The sequence below is a fragment of the Simochromis diagramma genome, unplaced genomic scaffold (genome assembly GCF_900408965.1).
Source record: "Simochromis diagramma unplaced genomic scaffold, fSimDia1.1 OVJJ01000321.1, whole genome shotgun sequence".
Lineage (NCBI taxonomy): Eukaryota > Metazoa > Chordata > Actinopteri > Cichliformes > Cichlidae > Simochromis > Simochromis diagramma.
In genome coordinates, this window is record NW_024386772.1 from 12,942,796 (window position 1) to 12,957,074 (window position 14,279).

Sequence of the window (14,279 nt, forward strand, 5' to 3'; positions counted from 1 at the left end):
GCTCTCATGGGGAAAGGTTATCTACTGTTCCCTGTCAGCTGATAGCAGAAGACAGGATACTTCAAGTCCCATACCGCCCAGAGGCTGCTGCTAATGATGCTCTTCAATTAACCCAAGGTCATGGGAGATGTAGAAGGGCCAGCACAATCACATACCTGCCTAAGAGACCATCAAACAAATGTACATAGAGTGACAGATGTACTGAAACCTACACAGCAGGAAAGAATCAATTGGATCTCACAGTTTCCTGACCTTTTATCCTGCCACGAGGACTTTAGAGTGCAGCTATACTATGAAGATATTGGACCCTATTAAATGAAGTGAGCTATGTATCCAGCTGCTTATCCGAGCCACACTCTACTGGCTGACAGTGCAATTTCAGCTGCTACAAGGTTAGATGACAGATTGTCCTCAAGTGGTCAGGAGCAGGCACACAAAGCTGCATAAAATCTCGTGTGACCACACTGATAACATACTTGGAAACTTTGCAAGCCTGGGCAGTTTGTTCGTCTTGCTCCTCTTCTCTTTTGGCTGATGGGAGGTGTGAGTTGGTTTGTACAATTCTAATGACCTTGAAAGTCAGTATTTGATACAAGCACCTTTATTCTTCAACACAGCCTGAACTCACTTAGGCAGCTTTCTTCTAATTTCTTTAAGCAGTCTTCAGGAATAGTTCTCCAGGCTCCTTTAAAGACATTCAAAGCTCTTCTGGTGTCTGCCTTCCTCTGTCAAGATGACCCCGCACTGCTTTAATAATGTTTATGTACGGTGTCTGGGGAGGCCAGTCCATGACTGATAGTGTTCTGTTGTGTGTTTTTCTATCCAGTTATACTCTAATTGCATTGCCAGTGTGTTTGGGGTTATTGCCATGCTAAAATATGAAGCCATTGCTAATCAGATGTTTTCCAGATGGTGTTGTGTAGTAGACCAAAATCTGATGGTACTGTTCTGTGTTCATAAGGCCATTCATTTTGATAAAATCTCCATCAATACTGGCTGCAATGTAGCCCCAGACCAACTGAGCCTCCATTGTGTTTTGCAGATGGCTGTATACACTCACGTTTGTACCTCTCTCCTGACCTCTTACATATATTTATTCTGGGTTCATCACCCCATCAGACCTGTTGTCACCGATTTTCAGTCCAGGACTTTTGTAATTTGGCATACCTCAGCCTTTTTTTCTTTTCAACTCTTTCTCTTGTATTTCTATTAATGATCCTTTGGGAATCATGTTGTTGTGGCAAAAATATATTCACAAAAAATATTTTTGTGTCAGGCTGTTAGTAGCAAAGTGCCTAAAGATTTGCTACGTTATCTGTCATATTTAAACACAACACTGGTTCATCCTCTTTAGCTAGGTCCCTTTTTTATGCTTGAATATTTCAGAGGTCAGGGTTAAGTGGCTTAACAAGCCAAAAAACATTCCTCTGAAAATGGTTCTAAGACTGGAGTGAAAAAGCAGTCCAAGGAACTATTGCTATAGACCATTTTTTAAAAATTACATTTAAAATTAAAAGTAAGTCTGGCTCCTGGGAAGCAAAATATTAAAAAAAATAGAGGCTTAAATTGAAAATGGTAAAGAGACAACTTAGCCACATCAAAACTGAAACATTTTATTCTATTAAAACAAACAAATATTTGAATTTGTGTCACGGTTCTGGGTCATTTTGACCCAGCTTTTTCAGTTTCTTATATTTTGGTATATTTCTATATTATTGATTATTATTCTAGGTTTAGTTCAGTGTCGGTCTGCATCTTTGTAAATTGTTTCTTGCTTCCTGTTTTACTTTGAAGGTCCGTGTCTGGTGTCGGTGTGTTCAGTTTTACCTGCTTCCTGTCTCGTTAAATGGTCTGTCTGTATTTGTATAGCGCTTTACTTGGTCCTAAGGACCCCAAAGCGCTTTACACTATACACAATCATCCACCCATTCACACACTGGTGATGGCAAGCTACATTGTAACCACAGCCACCCTGGGGCGCACTGACAGAGGCGAGGCTGCCGGACACTGGCGCCACTGGGCCCTCTGACCACCACCAGTAGGCAACGGGTAAAGGACACAACGACCGAGACTGTCGGAGCCGGGGCTCGAACCGGCAACCTTCCAATTACAAGGCGAACTCCCAACTCTTGAGCCATGATCGTTAGCCCAATCCCTCCCAGCTGTGTCTCCCTCATGTTTTCCATTCCCTGATTACTCCCCTGTGTATATAAGCCCTGTGATTCCTTTGTTCTCTGTCGTGTTGTAAATGTCTACTCACCCTCAGTTTACGCTGTGTGTTCTGCTACCTGTTTTGCTTGCTTGCTTGCTTGCTTGTTAATATTTTCCAGTTTAGTTAGTCTTCTGTTCTATCAGCAGCCTGCAATAAAGCAGTTTATTCCGAGTTCATTTTTGCCTCCGTGAGTCCTGCATTTTGGGTCCTTCCTCTCTGCCTGCCTGCACACAGCCATGACAATTTGATGCTAGAAACACATTTAACAGTGTCGGGATAGGAGCATGTTTGCCTCTGTGTTGCATCACCTCTTCTTTAAATTTCTAAACTAACAGACCATCTGCTCTAGCACAGAAAGAAAAATATGTGTCGCCCTGACTTTTCTGAAGTGGAGTGATAATGGATCGATATTCTTTGCACTGGCAAACCTGCTCTCTCTGCCTTTTATCTTTTCTGTCTAGTAATTTGTTGCTACACACATTTTCTGTCTTGACATACCTCATTATTTTTAATAAGCTTTCACAGTATTTGGGAATAGAGGCTAAATGGTCCAGGGATTTCTGTTAAGATGAATTTGGGTTGGTTCCCATAATATGCAGTTTTATTATTACTCAGCGGGCGCCTTTGCTTTTACTGCGCGATTTGCATTAATTGAGAGTATAAATATATTAATAAATAATGAAAATCTGGCACTCTCTCTAACTCAAAGGCTCCCAATCTGGGTTGTGAAAATGTCAATAAAAAGGCGAGGCAACAATTACACCACATTTCTCCACTCAGTCATTTAAGGCATCTTCTACCTTACCTGCGTCACTCCAGGATGACTTGCGGAAGTTGTGAGAACACTGCATGTCACTGGAACTCATTTCTGCTTCAGAGATACTGATGAGAAAGGATAAAAGAAGACAGGAGAAGCAGAAAGAGAAGGGGAAAATAACCTAGTTGACCCATCAGCAGAAGCAGAAGACGGTGTGTCATAATGGGAGGCAGGGTAGGATTTGATTAGCAAACTAATGAAATCAGTCATGCTGCGTGCGAGTGGTGTGTGTGTGTGTTTGTGTCTCTGGATCTGTCTTTGACACACAGTCACTCTCACACACTCACTCTCGCACATTTTCATTTTCGGAGGCAGTCAAAAGCTCTCCTCAGTTTCCTGCTGCCTCTCCTCATCTGCTGTGCCATTCTGCATCACTGATGCGGGGAAATGGTTCATTGTAACTGCTGTTTACCGCTTTCATTTCCCGTCCTTGAATCTCATCCACCTGACTATCCACCCAGCTACAGTGAAGTCATCCATCTATACTTCTGCTTGCTTTGTGTACGTGTGTTTTACTAAGTGTGTAGGCGTTTAGTGATGCTGTTTTTGTGAGTGTCCCATAAACGGTACATCGATCTTTTTGTATGCATTCTTATTTTTGTGTCTTGCTTCTTAATTCGTGTGTTCATCTTAAACTGAGACTTTGTTCCCTTGTGGCACACGTGTGTGTGTGTGTGTGTGTGTGTGTGTGTGTGTGTGTGTGTGTGTGTGTGTGTGTGTGTGTGTGTGTCAGAGAGTGGAGCCCCAGGGTGGCTTAGCAGAGCCAGTGGCAGGCCTGTCTGAAGTACTTAGTGCATACAATGCTCAGAGCCTGAGGCTGCAGCTTCACTGACAGTTAAATTATGTGGCTAAGCACACAGTTGCAGGTACTAACCTATGCTGCTGACAAACACAGATAACCTGCTAGTGTGGCTATGACGTGTCACAACAGCAAAGAGTTGCATACAAATACACATAACTTGCAGGAGTAATGGAAATGGACATGTTGATAGAGGCGGGAGGAAGCAGGTGTTCAAATATTTGGCTGTTTCATGGTCAGCGGAAAGGAATACATGAACACCCACACTTACATGCACATGCACCCATATTACGCATATATGAAAGATTACATTTCTCATTATGGAGAAGGTGAAGATCAAGAAGGAGAAATGGAATTAATTCAGAATTTGCTATACGGTAATCCTTCCTCGGGCTACTGGGGAATTGGTGAGAAATTCAGTGGTGTGAAAAAGTGTTTGCCCCCTCCCTGATTTCCTATTTTTTTATATGTTTGTCACACTTAAATGTTTCAGATCATCAAAAACATTTAAATATTAGACAAATATTAAAACGTAAAATGCTGTTTTACATGAAGAAGACATGATTGTGGGCAGGAAGTGGGACTCTTGAAAGAAGTTTTACTTGTTTGTGTATATCAACTGGAAATGATAGATATGGCATTGGGATATTAACCCTTACATTGTGACCCACTAGTTTAGGTCTCAAATGTTTCTTTTTGGTTTATTTTGTTTTTTTTTCCCATTTTTGGTAAAAGAAGTAAACTTTTTTCAGCCTCTGATGATGTCACTTGGTATCAAAGTGCTAGTCTTTTTCACACTGTGTGTATTGAAATGACAGAAATGCAAAGACCTGCACAAATGCATAAAAAAATGATGATAAAGTTTTGTAAACGTGTAGGGAAACAAAAAAGGATCATGTCTGCAAACTTGAATTTTCCAACTTTGCATAATTCTCTGTGTGGATTTATTCTGGCCACAAACCCTCTGCTGACTCCTAAAACAACTCCGCAACTGCCTATACTTTTATCCACAAAAGAACAACTAAACCCAACTCAGGCCTTTTCCAGTTAGATCTGGGAATAAGAACTGATCTGTCAGTGACATCCTCTCTTTATTTGTTTCCGTTTCTCTCTTCAGGCCTAAAGACCTATCTGATTTCTGGCAGGAAGATGGAGGCTCATTCCGTCTGTACCTGTTCCCAAATAGGATTAGCTGGGACGGAGCAAGCAGATCCTTGCTGTCCCACGTCCAGAGTGCACACGCCTGAGGGAGCCCCTTCGGCCTGCACCCTTCCCCAAGACAGAGCCAAGGTAAGTTGCTGTCTCTAAGGGAATCAGCTTTGTAGTTAAATATATAAGTATATTTTCTTGGGCTCATCTATCATTGTACAGCTATATCGCCTGAGGAAGAACACTGAGCTCTATGTTCTGTCACAATCTCTTCGATGTTCATCTTTGCTCTGTGTTTTTGTGTGGGCGTATCAGGAGCTTTGATAAATATTTTCATTTTTCTTTTTGCATGCATTGAGCTTTCTATTGTCTTGTGTTAAAGGAGCTAAAAAACAGAATTGCTTTGATCCATACCATGCAAAACATCCATATTTTTTACATAAGCTTAACCTTGAGCATCTTTGTTAATTTACCTCTTCATATTTGGTGCACTTGTATAAAATATGCTTCTGTTTGCATGGCACCTCAGTGCATATTAAATTCTAAAGAGTATGAATCTAAACAAAAACACAGAGATATTGTCTAATCATATTAGTTATGCAACAAAAATGCAGGCAGCATTATAGTGCTGATCGCATACAGTTCATAAGTATTTGGCTGGTGACACAAGTTTTGTCATTTTTGACTTTGTGCAATCCCACAGTGGATTAAAAGAAAATTAAACAAGCGAAGTGTGACGAGATGCAGACTCCCAGCTATAATTCATGAGGTTTAACAAACGTAGCCATTTTTATACATAGTTCCCCTTTTTTCAGAGGACGTTTGGATAGTTGTTTCATGGCCAAGTGAGACCCGTCCCAACAAACAGACAAAGCAGATGTAATATCTCAATCTGATTCTAAGTGTTGAGATTTCATTTAGCCATTAACTGACACTCCATATGAGGTCTGAAGAGATGCAGATGAAAGCGAAGGAGGACCATCATTGGGCTGAAAACCAAAATGAGAAGAGAGAGAGAAAAATTCAATGGACAATTCAACAATCTGATGTGTTGTTAAAAACACTGAATGCACTGACCAGCTCAGCAACACCAAAAAGTCCCGAAAGACCACACAAGACAATTGAAGTAAAGATAGAATTAATGCCATGGTTAGGAAAAATACTGTTAAAAAATCATATCATTGTCAAAGTCTGTATTCAAAGACACGTTCTTTGGACAGATGAAACCAAGATTAACGAGTGATGAAATGTGTAACTGTGAAATGGACTCTAAAGCAACACCCGGGAGACAACAGCTCACAGTTCAGAGTTTATTGCACTGGAAGGTTTTTTTCACAGGGATAAGTGCTGGAAAGAGTCTCTGGTAACTCAGAACAGCAACTCTAGGAGAGAAGAGATGAGAGTTACTTCCAGTCTACGGCATGGGCGAGCACCAGAGTAATGAGCTAAGTGAATGTTTCAGAGTTGCTTACTTGGGATGGGCGCGGAACGAGCAGTGGGGTGAGCCACTGGTTAGGTGTTGGGGAAAAAAATCTAATTGACAGGAGGGTGAGCAGGCAGGTGGTTCGAGAAGGTGTTGGATATTCTGGAAAATTCTGAAGAATTGGATATTCTTTAATGGCCAAGACAGTCATCTGAGCTTGGCCCAGTAGAGCTTGCTTTTCAGTTACTGAGGACAAAACTGAATACAGAAAGACACATAAACAAGCAGCAGTAAAAGCCTGGCAGAGCATCTCAAGGGAAGAAAAACAGCATGTATTGTAGACCTCAGGCAGTCATTGACCGCAAAGGATTTTCATCCAAATATTAGAACAATCTTTATATTCATAATAATTTTAGTTTGTCTGACTGCGTATAAAAATGTCTGTAATTCCTAAACAGTTAATTCAGTACTTCTGTTAAACGCCTTAAATTAAAACTGAAAGTCTTGGTCCTTTATTTAAAATCCCCTATGGTGGTGTACAGAGGCAAGACTATGAAAACTGTGTCATTGTCCACACGCTTATGGACCTACCTGTGTGTCCATCGCCGATGTTCTCCTTATTTCTGCCTTGAAGGGAAATTTTCACATTTGCCAAAATTGTTCCGCCATAACATACTCATCAAAACCCTTAACACATCATTGTTTGTATTAATTAGCCTCAATAACCTTTACTGCTGTAGCATAAATTCACCCAAATTAATCATCTGTTTGCACCCCGCAATCTCTGCACAGCTCTTTTATCTCTACCTGGGCAGGTGGAGAGTGAAGGTGCAGTAGAGAAAAAAGGAAGGCATGTGAGTGGTAGAAGAGGTAGGGCTGGAAGGTGGGGTTGGCTTCTCATCCCAGTATGGAAATGAGTTAACTCAAGCAGAGGGGACCTTGGAAGTACTGCCAAAACCTGTCTGCCTACCACTGATCACTTCTTCATTTGCAGCTTTTCATCTTCAGCGTAGCTCTCACACAAATCTGGATGAGTCTCACACTGAAGGATAAGACATCTTAGAAAAAAAAAAGCTTAATAACTGTGAGCAGGTGAAAGGATGAAACCTGAACGGCAGGTGTAATCACAAATGTTTCCATGTTTTTAATGTGACAAGTAGGTGTACATTATTTGCCATCTCTTTGTATTTACATTGTTTAAGCTCCACAGTACGGCACCTTGTGCTTCTCTGTGTCATGGTCAGTCATAGCACAACAAGTATCACACAGATCTCTCGCTCTCGCAGACACACTCGCCTGAAAATAAAGACCTTGAGCCAGTGCAGACCTCCTACACACAACTTGTTAACTCTTTTATTGCCATCACTGTTTTTTAAACATTGAAACATACTATCATAAGTGTTTCAGAGTTTGTCAGATTAATTAAAAACATGTTAGCGTTCCAGCTTTGCCTTTTAATGGCACATTTTAGCTCTTTTGCCCTCACAGCAAAGCTGCATCACACCGACGTATCTTGTTGTATTTTTATCAGCTCGTATGCTCTGCTTGATCTGCGTCACTTACTTCATGAATTCTCTTCCTTTCTTCTCTACTCCCTTTCCTTCTGTGTCACCCGTCTAATCACCCCACAGTCCCCCTGTCTTTCCTGCAGCGTGGCACTGATAGCAGGGGAGGATCAGGTCCTGGAAGAAGGCATGGTGCACAATGGCTGCCATGACGACCACAAGACCAACAGTGGCAAGGTTAGCTAGTTGATACCACCTTAACAAAACAGAGAAAACAATGTTAAACAGTCGAAATGTTATTTGTCTGACTTTCACATTTGGAAAGACTCATAGTCTAGTCTACTTTTTGTCATTATGGTTCTAGCAAATATGGGCACATAGAGATATTTCATTTACACATACCCGGCAGCTAAAAAAGGTCTCAAAAATAGTTCAAAGAAGTAGAACTCTATGGGTCCCAGATGAACTGTGCCACAGAGACAACCATTTAAATTGGTGCAGCTGAAGCACAGCCTGTAACTTTCATATTTCCTATTCAGACTCCTTCATACTATTTCTGACCCATTTCCACAGCCACATCACACGTTCTTCTTTGTAAAGTCGAGTACCTCTTTCACCTCTTCACCTCAGGATGCCTCAAATTTGAAGTGCTCCCCAGTGATTTCTGCAGGCTGCAACCCCAAGGCTCTAAACGGGTTGCTTAGTCCTCGATTAGAAGCTTTGACCAACAGCCAGACGTCACTGTGTGAGATGCTGCAGGAGAAGGAGAAGAAGACATGGAGCGGAGGAGCCATGGGGATGGATCATTCAGCGCTCTTACCTCTGCGATCCAAGAACTTCAGGGAGAGGAGTGATGCTCACTTTGTAGATGTTATCAAAGAAGATAGGTAATCCAGCATTAATAATATGCAGTAGTGGCGTACTGTATAAATACATGGGCACCGAAATGAAGAAGAAATGGTCAGTGCATCATGGGAAGCCTCTCAGCACACTGAGTCTTTAGCAACATAATTAAGGGAGGCTTCAGGCCCACCTGATCCAGCCCAAACTATATGCTTTATCAAAAAGGAAAGTTTTTAGCCTTAAAAGTAGAGACAGTGTCTGTCTCCTGAATCCAAACTGTGAGCTGGTTCCACAGAAGAGGGGCCTGAAAGCTGAAGTCTAATAGTTAAGTGCTCACATTGTGGTAACATAGTACTGTGAGGTCTTTAAGACATGATGTGGCCTGTATATTCAAGGTTTGTGTGTAGAGGAAGCCAATGAAAGGAATCTGGAAATATGCGAGAATATGATCTTCTGGATAAGCAGAACATTTTTCAGGAAGCTTTTAGAAGTAAAGTTAAACAAATAAAGCTGATCTATTAGGCACTTTTCATAGACTGTCACAAAGTGTTATACACAAAATGAGTAAAATAAATAAGAACATTAAGTGCCATAATAGCCAAAAAGGATATAATAAAACACAATCTATTAGGAGCCAATGTAGAGAGTATAAAAGAGGAGTAGTGTTGGCTCCTGATAGACTCCAATCAGATAAATACAATTCAAACCAGTGCAGAGCATTTCCTTTAATGCCAGTGCTGCGTTCTAGTTTAAGTCATAAAATGTTCAACGTCATCAACAGTATTTAATGCAACACTGAAGTCTAAGAGCACAAACACACAGCAATGTCCACAGTCATAGACTTTAAGAAGGTCATTAATAACCTTTACTAGTGCTTTTTCGGTGCCATGGTGAATTCAAGACTGTATCCATTCCATTTAACCACTGCAAATGATCACATAACTGATTTACAACATTTTTTTTGAGAATCTTTTAAATAATATGAATATTGGAAATCTAATTGGATCAACTTTTAAGCAAAGTTAAAGGCCTCTGGTGGGTAGCCAGTTAGTAAAAATAAATAGAGCACTTAATGGTAAGACTTCTTTGAACAGCCTTCTATGAATGGGGTCTAATAAACACACTGATGGCTTGGATGAATTCATTATAAAGTTGGTTAGGAGAGATTAAAAAGCAATAATTGAACATTTAATACATTTTAGCAGCGTTTATAGTTGCTTTAGTTAACGATACATTTGTGGGAAGGCTGTGAACATATGTTTTTTCTTCAACATTAAAATCTTATTTGTAAAGCAGTGTCTGAATTTCACATTTGTGCTCTCACGTGCACCTCCATTGTCTACAAAATGCTGAGGGTTCCAGTGAATGTGTGAAAATGGCTGAAAGTACTTTATAGAATATTGCAGTGAGATTTGTAGGCGATTAAAAATGTAACTTTGTGTGTCTCTTGCAGTCTCATGAAGGACTATTTTTACAAACCTCCAATAAACAAGCTGAGCCTCACCTTCCTGGAGAAGAGCCTGGAGTCTGCGTACCGGATAAGCTACCAGGAGGAGGTAGGTGTTTGTGTGTGATGAAATGTTGCCTAACATAGTTACATAGTTACCTTTGGTCTAGCTAAGATCTGAGAGTCATTCAGATAAGCACGCATAGTATGCTTGCTTGAATTTCTATATATTTATCTTAGCTTGTTCATGTTTTCCTCTTTGTCTGTGTCTGGTAGCCCGATAGTGCTGCGTTATGACCAGACCGCTCAAGACTGCGGCAAAGGGAAATCACTGCAGGACCTTAGAAGCAGTTTAGTTTTAGGTTGTGATGTCCTCTGCTGGTGTATCATCAGAAGTGCATCTTAAGGACATGGCTGCTGCTGTTGCTACAGTCTCATTAACAAATAATATGTAACTAATCACAAATAAGATTTATTGAGGCTTGTTAAATTTGTAACATTATTTTTTATTTATTTTTTTCATGTTATTCAAGGGGGATCCAGCTTTTTTTGTAGTTGCTCTGTGGTTAAATTTCCTAATATACCACCAGTATTAAGACAGATTTCCTCTAACACCTCATTCTTATTTATGAATCCCCTTCACGGTACCTTAATAAGCATATTTTTACGATTATACTCTTTTTTTCTGCCCTCTGTTTCCTCTTTTCCCATCCTCCCAGGTCGAGACCCAAGCAGCGGTGCAGACATTTGCCAGCCCAACATTCAGTTCTTTCCTGGACATGCTCCTGTGCTGTTTAGTATTTCTGGCTCTTTCATTGGCCTGTTTCCTTCAACCGCTTGTTACCCAGCAGAACCCATCCACACCGGCACTCATTCTCACAGCTGTAGCCACAATTTTGGAGGTCCTGGCTCTGCTGATTGCCATACGGTGAGATACTGAATGCAGGAGAGGCTCAAGCCAGTCAGACATTATCAGAAAGTCTTGAACATATTTTATTAAATTAGGAGTGCAGCTCTAGGCGGGGCAGCAGTATAAAAATAGACAAGAAATATGGAAATGAACAGATAAACACAGTGAGATAGTATATACAGAAATAATAGTGCAACATGATAGTAGTTGTATGGTACTGTAAGCACACCCTACCACCCTCACCAGCTGTTGTAGTCCTCACCACACTTGTTGACTGATAGAAGTTTGGCCATCAGGGGATGAGAGAGGTGAGTACGCTCTAAGATCCCAACAGACTAACGCCTCTTATGGGCCTTCCCGACTTGGCAGGAGAGGTGTGTGGTCCAGGTGAGGGCAGCCTAGATGTGCACACATCATCTCTACTTCTTTCTCAAGTATGTTGAGAGAAGAATTCTTGGTACGCTTGGACTTTCTGTAATACCTATAATGCCCCCTTATCATTGGGGCATTATAGGTTGTTGGCCCTGCGTGAGACTGGTGGCCTGTCAATGCTGTACCCTACCTCTTTCCCCCTTGACCCTGATAAGGATAAGTGGAGGAGAATGGCTGGATGGTCCTTATCATTTCCTTGTTCTTTTTAAGAGGGAAGAGATAGTAGAGACAGTGGTACTCTTATCTTCAAGCTGTGTACAACCCATCTGAGGGCTAAGTCCCAAGCTGATTTTTGGAACTTTTAATCAGAGGCTAGAGGAACTGTCTAACGCAAGAATTGAGTGGGTGCTTTGCTCACCTCAAAGTATATTTAAAAGATGACCAGGAGGAGAGACAGAAGAAAAAAATGTTGGCATGGTTAATATTGGACTTACAGGTAAAATCTGTGCAGAAAGAAAATGTATAGACCCTGAAACAAAAAGAGACAGGAAATGTTTCCATCTAAATATATATCATATGTAAATCAGCCCTTTAATAATTATATTTGCAGCCAGTTTATTAGTCAAGCTGGGATCACATGAGGACACATAAAACTATAAAATCTCTCACATGTCATCTGTATCAGTCATCATTTTCTGGGTTTCTTTTCTCTCCAGCATGGCTTTTTATCTGGACAGTGTGCTGACCTGCACTCGAGTGCTGATGACGGCCATGTCAGGCTGGATAGCACGCCACTTTATAGGAGCTGTCCTGGTGTCCCTGCCTGCTGTGGCAGTATTCTCCCATGTCGCTTGTGACATGCATCACTCCATTCAGGTGAACTAAAATTTCATGTTTATTTTATGCTTTTAAAAAGGGATCTTTAGAGTATTAAATACTGCTACTGTTGTTTGATCAAGTTCTGCTTGTCTTACTTCATCGTTAATTATGTCTTTAACTGCTGTATGCAGTATGTAAGTATTGTAGTTAGTATTGTTTGCAGTATTATCTACACCTTTTTGACTGATATTGTGTTCTGTCTCTTGTTTTCCTAGTTTACCATGTTCATCTGCTGTGCTGTCATCATAGCTATTATTCAGTATTGTAACTTCTGCCAGCTCAGCTACTGGATGCGCTCAACACTAGCAACACTGGTGGGACTGGCACTGCTGGCTTTGCTCTTCAGCTCCCCCTGCAGGTATGAGATGCATTTATTTTACTGCGGAGACGTCAATAAAAGGAAGTAATAGTTTTGCTCTTTACAACCCACGCAGTATTTTTTGGCATGGTCATTTGGTCAGTTCAGTTAATTATAAAGGATAATGTGATGATGAAAATTTCAAGGAGGGAGGTCCATTCAGTCAGCTTTTGTTTATTTCTCATTCATAATCCATAGAAATCTTGGTCTCTTCGATAATAAGCTCATGGCGTCATTATACGCTACATGATGTTTCCGTAAACTTGCTTTCCTGGAATTCACCTACAGATGTGCCTTAAAGTCTGTACATGCATTAAATTTACATAAGAGGATGTTCACTTGTGCATACATCATCAGACATTCCCTATAAATGTCATTGTCTGTCATTTGATCTTTAATAAGATATCCAACATACCTGACCTTATATTATCTGATGGTTTAAACTCTGGAAATCTTTGGTGTTTGCCCTCTTTGGTTTACAAATCATGACAGTGCTCTTGCAGGCATTACATCTGATGTCATGTTCCACAACATAACATAACATGTGAAGGAGCTGCTCTAGACCAGCACCACTAGGACTAAAGAGCACAAGATCATCTCCATAGATAATATGATTGACTAGCAAATTGCCAACCCTGCACCCAGTTTTTACAATCATCATCACAAAGATTAAACAAACTGGGACAAGATTTTTCTTTGCCTAACTCGATTGCTCACTGCAAATGGGGCTGAAATGGTGTCTTTCAACATCTGGTTGCCACTTCAATAAACTCTCACATTGTATTTAGCACCCTTCTTTAACTCAACTTGCAAAATAGGGTGTGAGCGCAATCCCCAAATAGTTGCCACAAGAAGAATTTGTTAGTTTTACAGTGATTTACAAAAGTCGTGCTGTTTTCTAAATGTGGTCAGGTTCATTTCGATATCAAGCGCAAAAATTAAATATCGATGCAATTAACAGTAAACTGTGTGTCTTAAACATTAGTAAATCGGTTTGCATGTTTGATTTAAATGTTCTCCTCCCTATATTTTGCACCCTGAAAAAGGAACTCTCGGAAATACATACATAACAGGGTCAGTCGCAAAAATCTCTGCCTCAAAACTTTCGAGGCATCAATAACAAAAATAAAAACTAATGAATTCTTTCCTCTTTACAATTGCGTGCCGTTTCATGCTATGAACAAGTATAATGTCCGTGAATTGAAATCATTTTTGATGTTCTTATTTCATGAATTAATGTTGCTTCCGCTTTTTCTCTTTCAGTGTCACTAAGAGTCTGTTTTTCTGGTAAGTATGATTATTGTTGATGTTTTGAAGTGCATTATTTCTCACTTCTCATTTCACATTAAAACTGGACAAAAAGCCTCAACTGAATGGGTTCGGTTATTATTCCAACCAAGCTCTTTAATCCATGTCAGCCTCCTGCCTACTTCCTACATTTGTCTCTCACTATCAAATAAAATTAAAGATAAAACAAGACAAAACACACTATGCTTTCAACAGATAGTGATAGTGAAATGAGATTGAATGGGTGAAATAAGGACACCAGCCAGACTCTAGGCTCT

The 14,279-nt window shown here is 40.4% G+C and overlaps 1 protein-coding gene across 1 annotated transcript in view; it reads left to right on the forward strand.

Moving 5' to 3' along the window:
* LOC120745152 (adenylate cyclase type 9-like) overlaps nt 1-14,279 on the forward strand; it is a 40,537-nt gene that overhangs the window by 21,046 nt on the left and 5,212 nt on the right. Inside the window, exons 2-9 of the mRNA XM_040049846.1 lie at nt 4,946-5,118; nt 8,032-8,142; nt 8,536-8,792; nt 10,202-10,304; nt 10,915-11,123; nt 12,194-12,353; nt 12,572-12,714; nt 13,978-14,001. Of these exons, the coding sequence (XP_039905780.1) occupies nt 4,946-5,118; nt 8,032-8,142; nt 8,536-8,792; nt 10,202-10,304; nt 10,915-11,123; nt 12,194-12,353; nt 12,572-12,714; nt 13,978-14,001 (1,180 nt within the window). The remainder of the gene's footprint in view (nt 1-4,945; nt 5,119-8,031; nt 8,143-8,535; nt 8,793-10,201; nt 10,305-10,914; nt 11,124-12,193; nt 12,354-12,571; nt 12,715-13,977; nt 14,002-14,279) is intronic.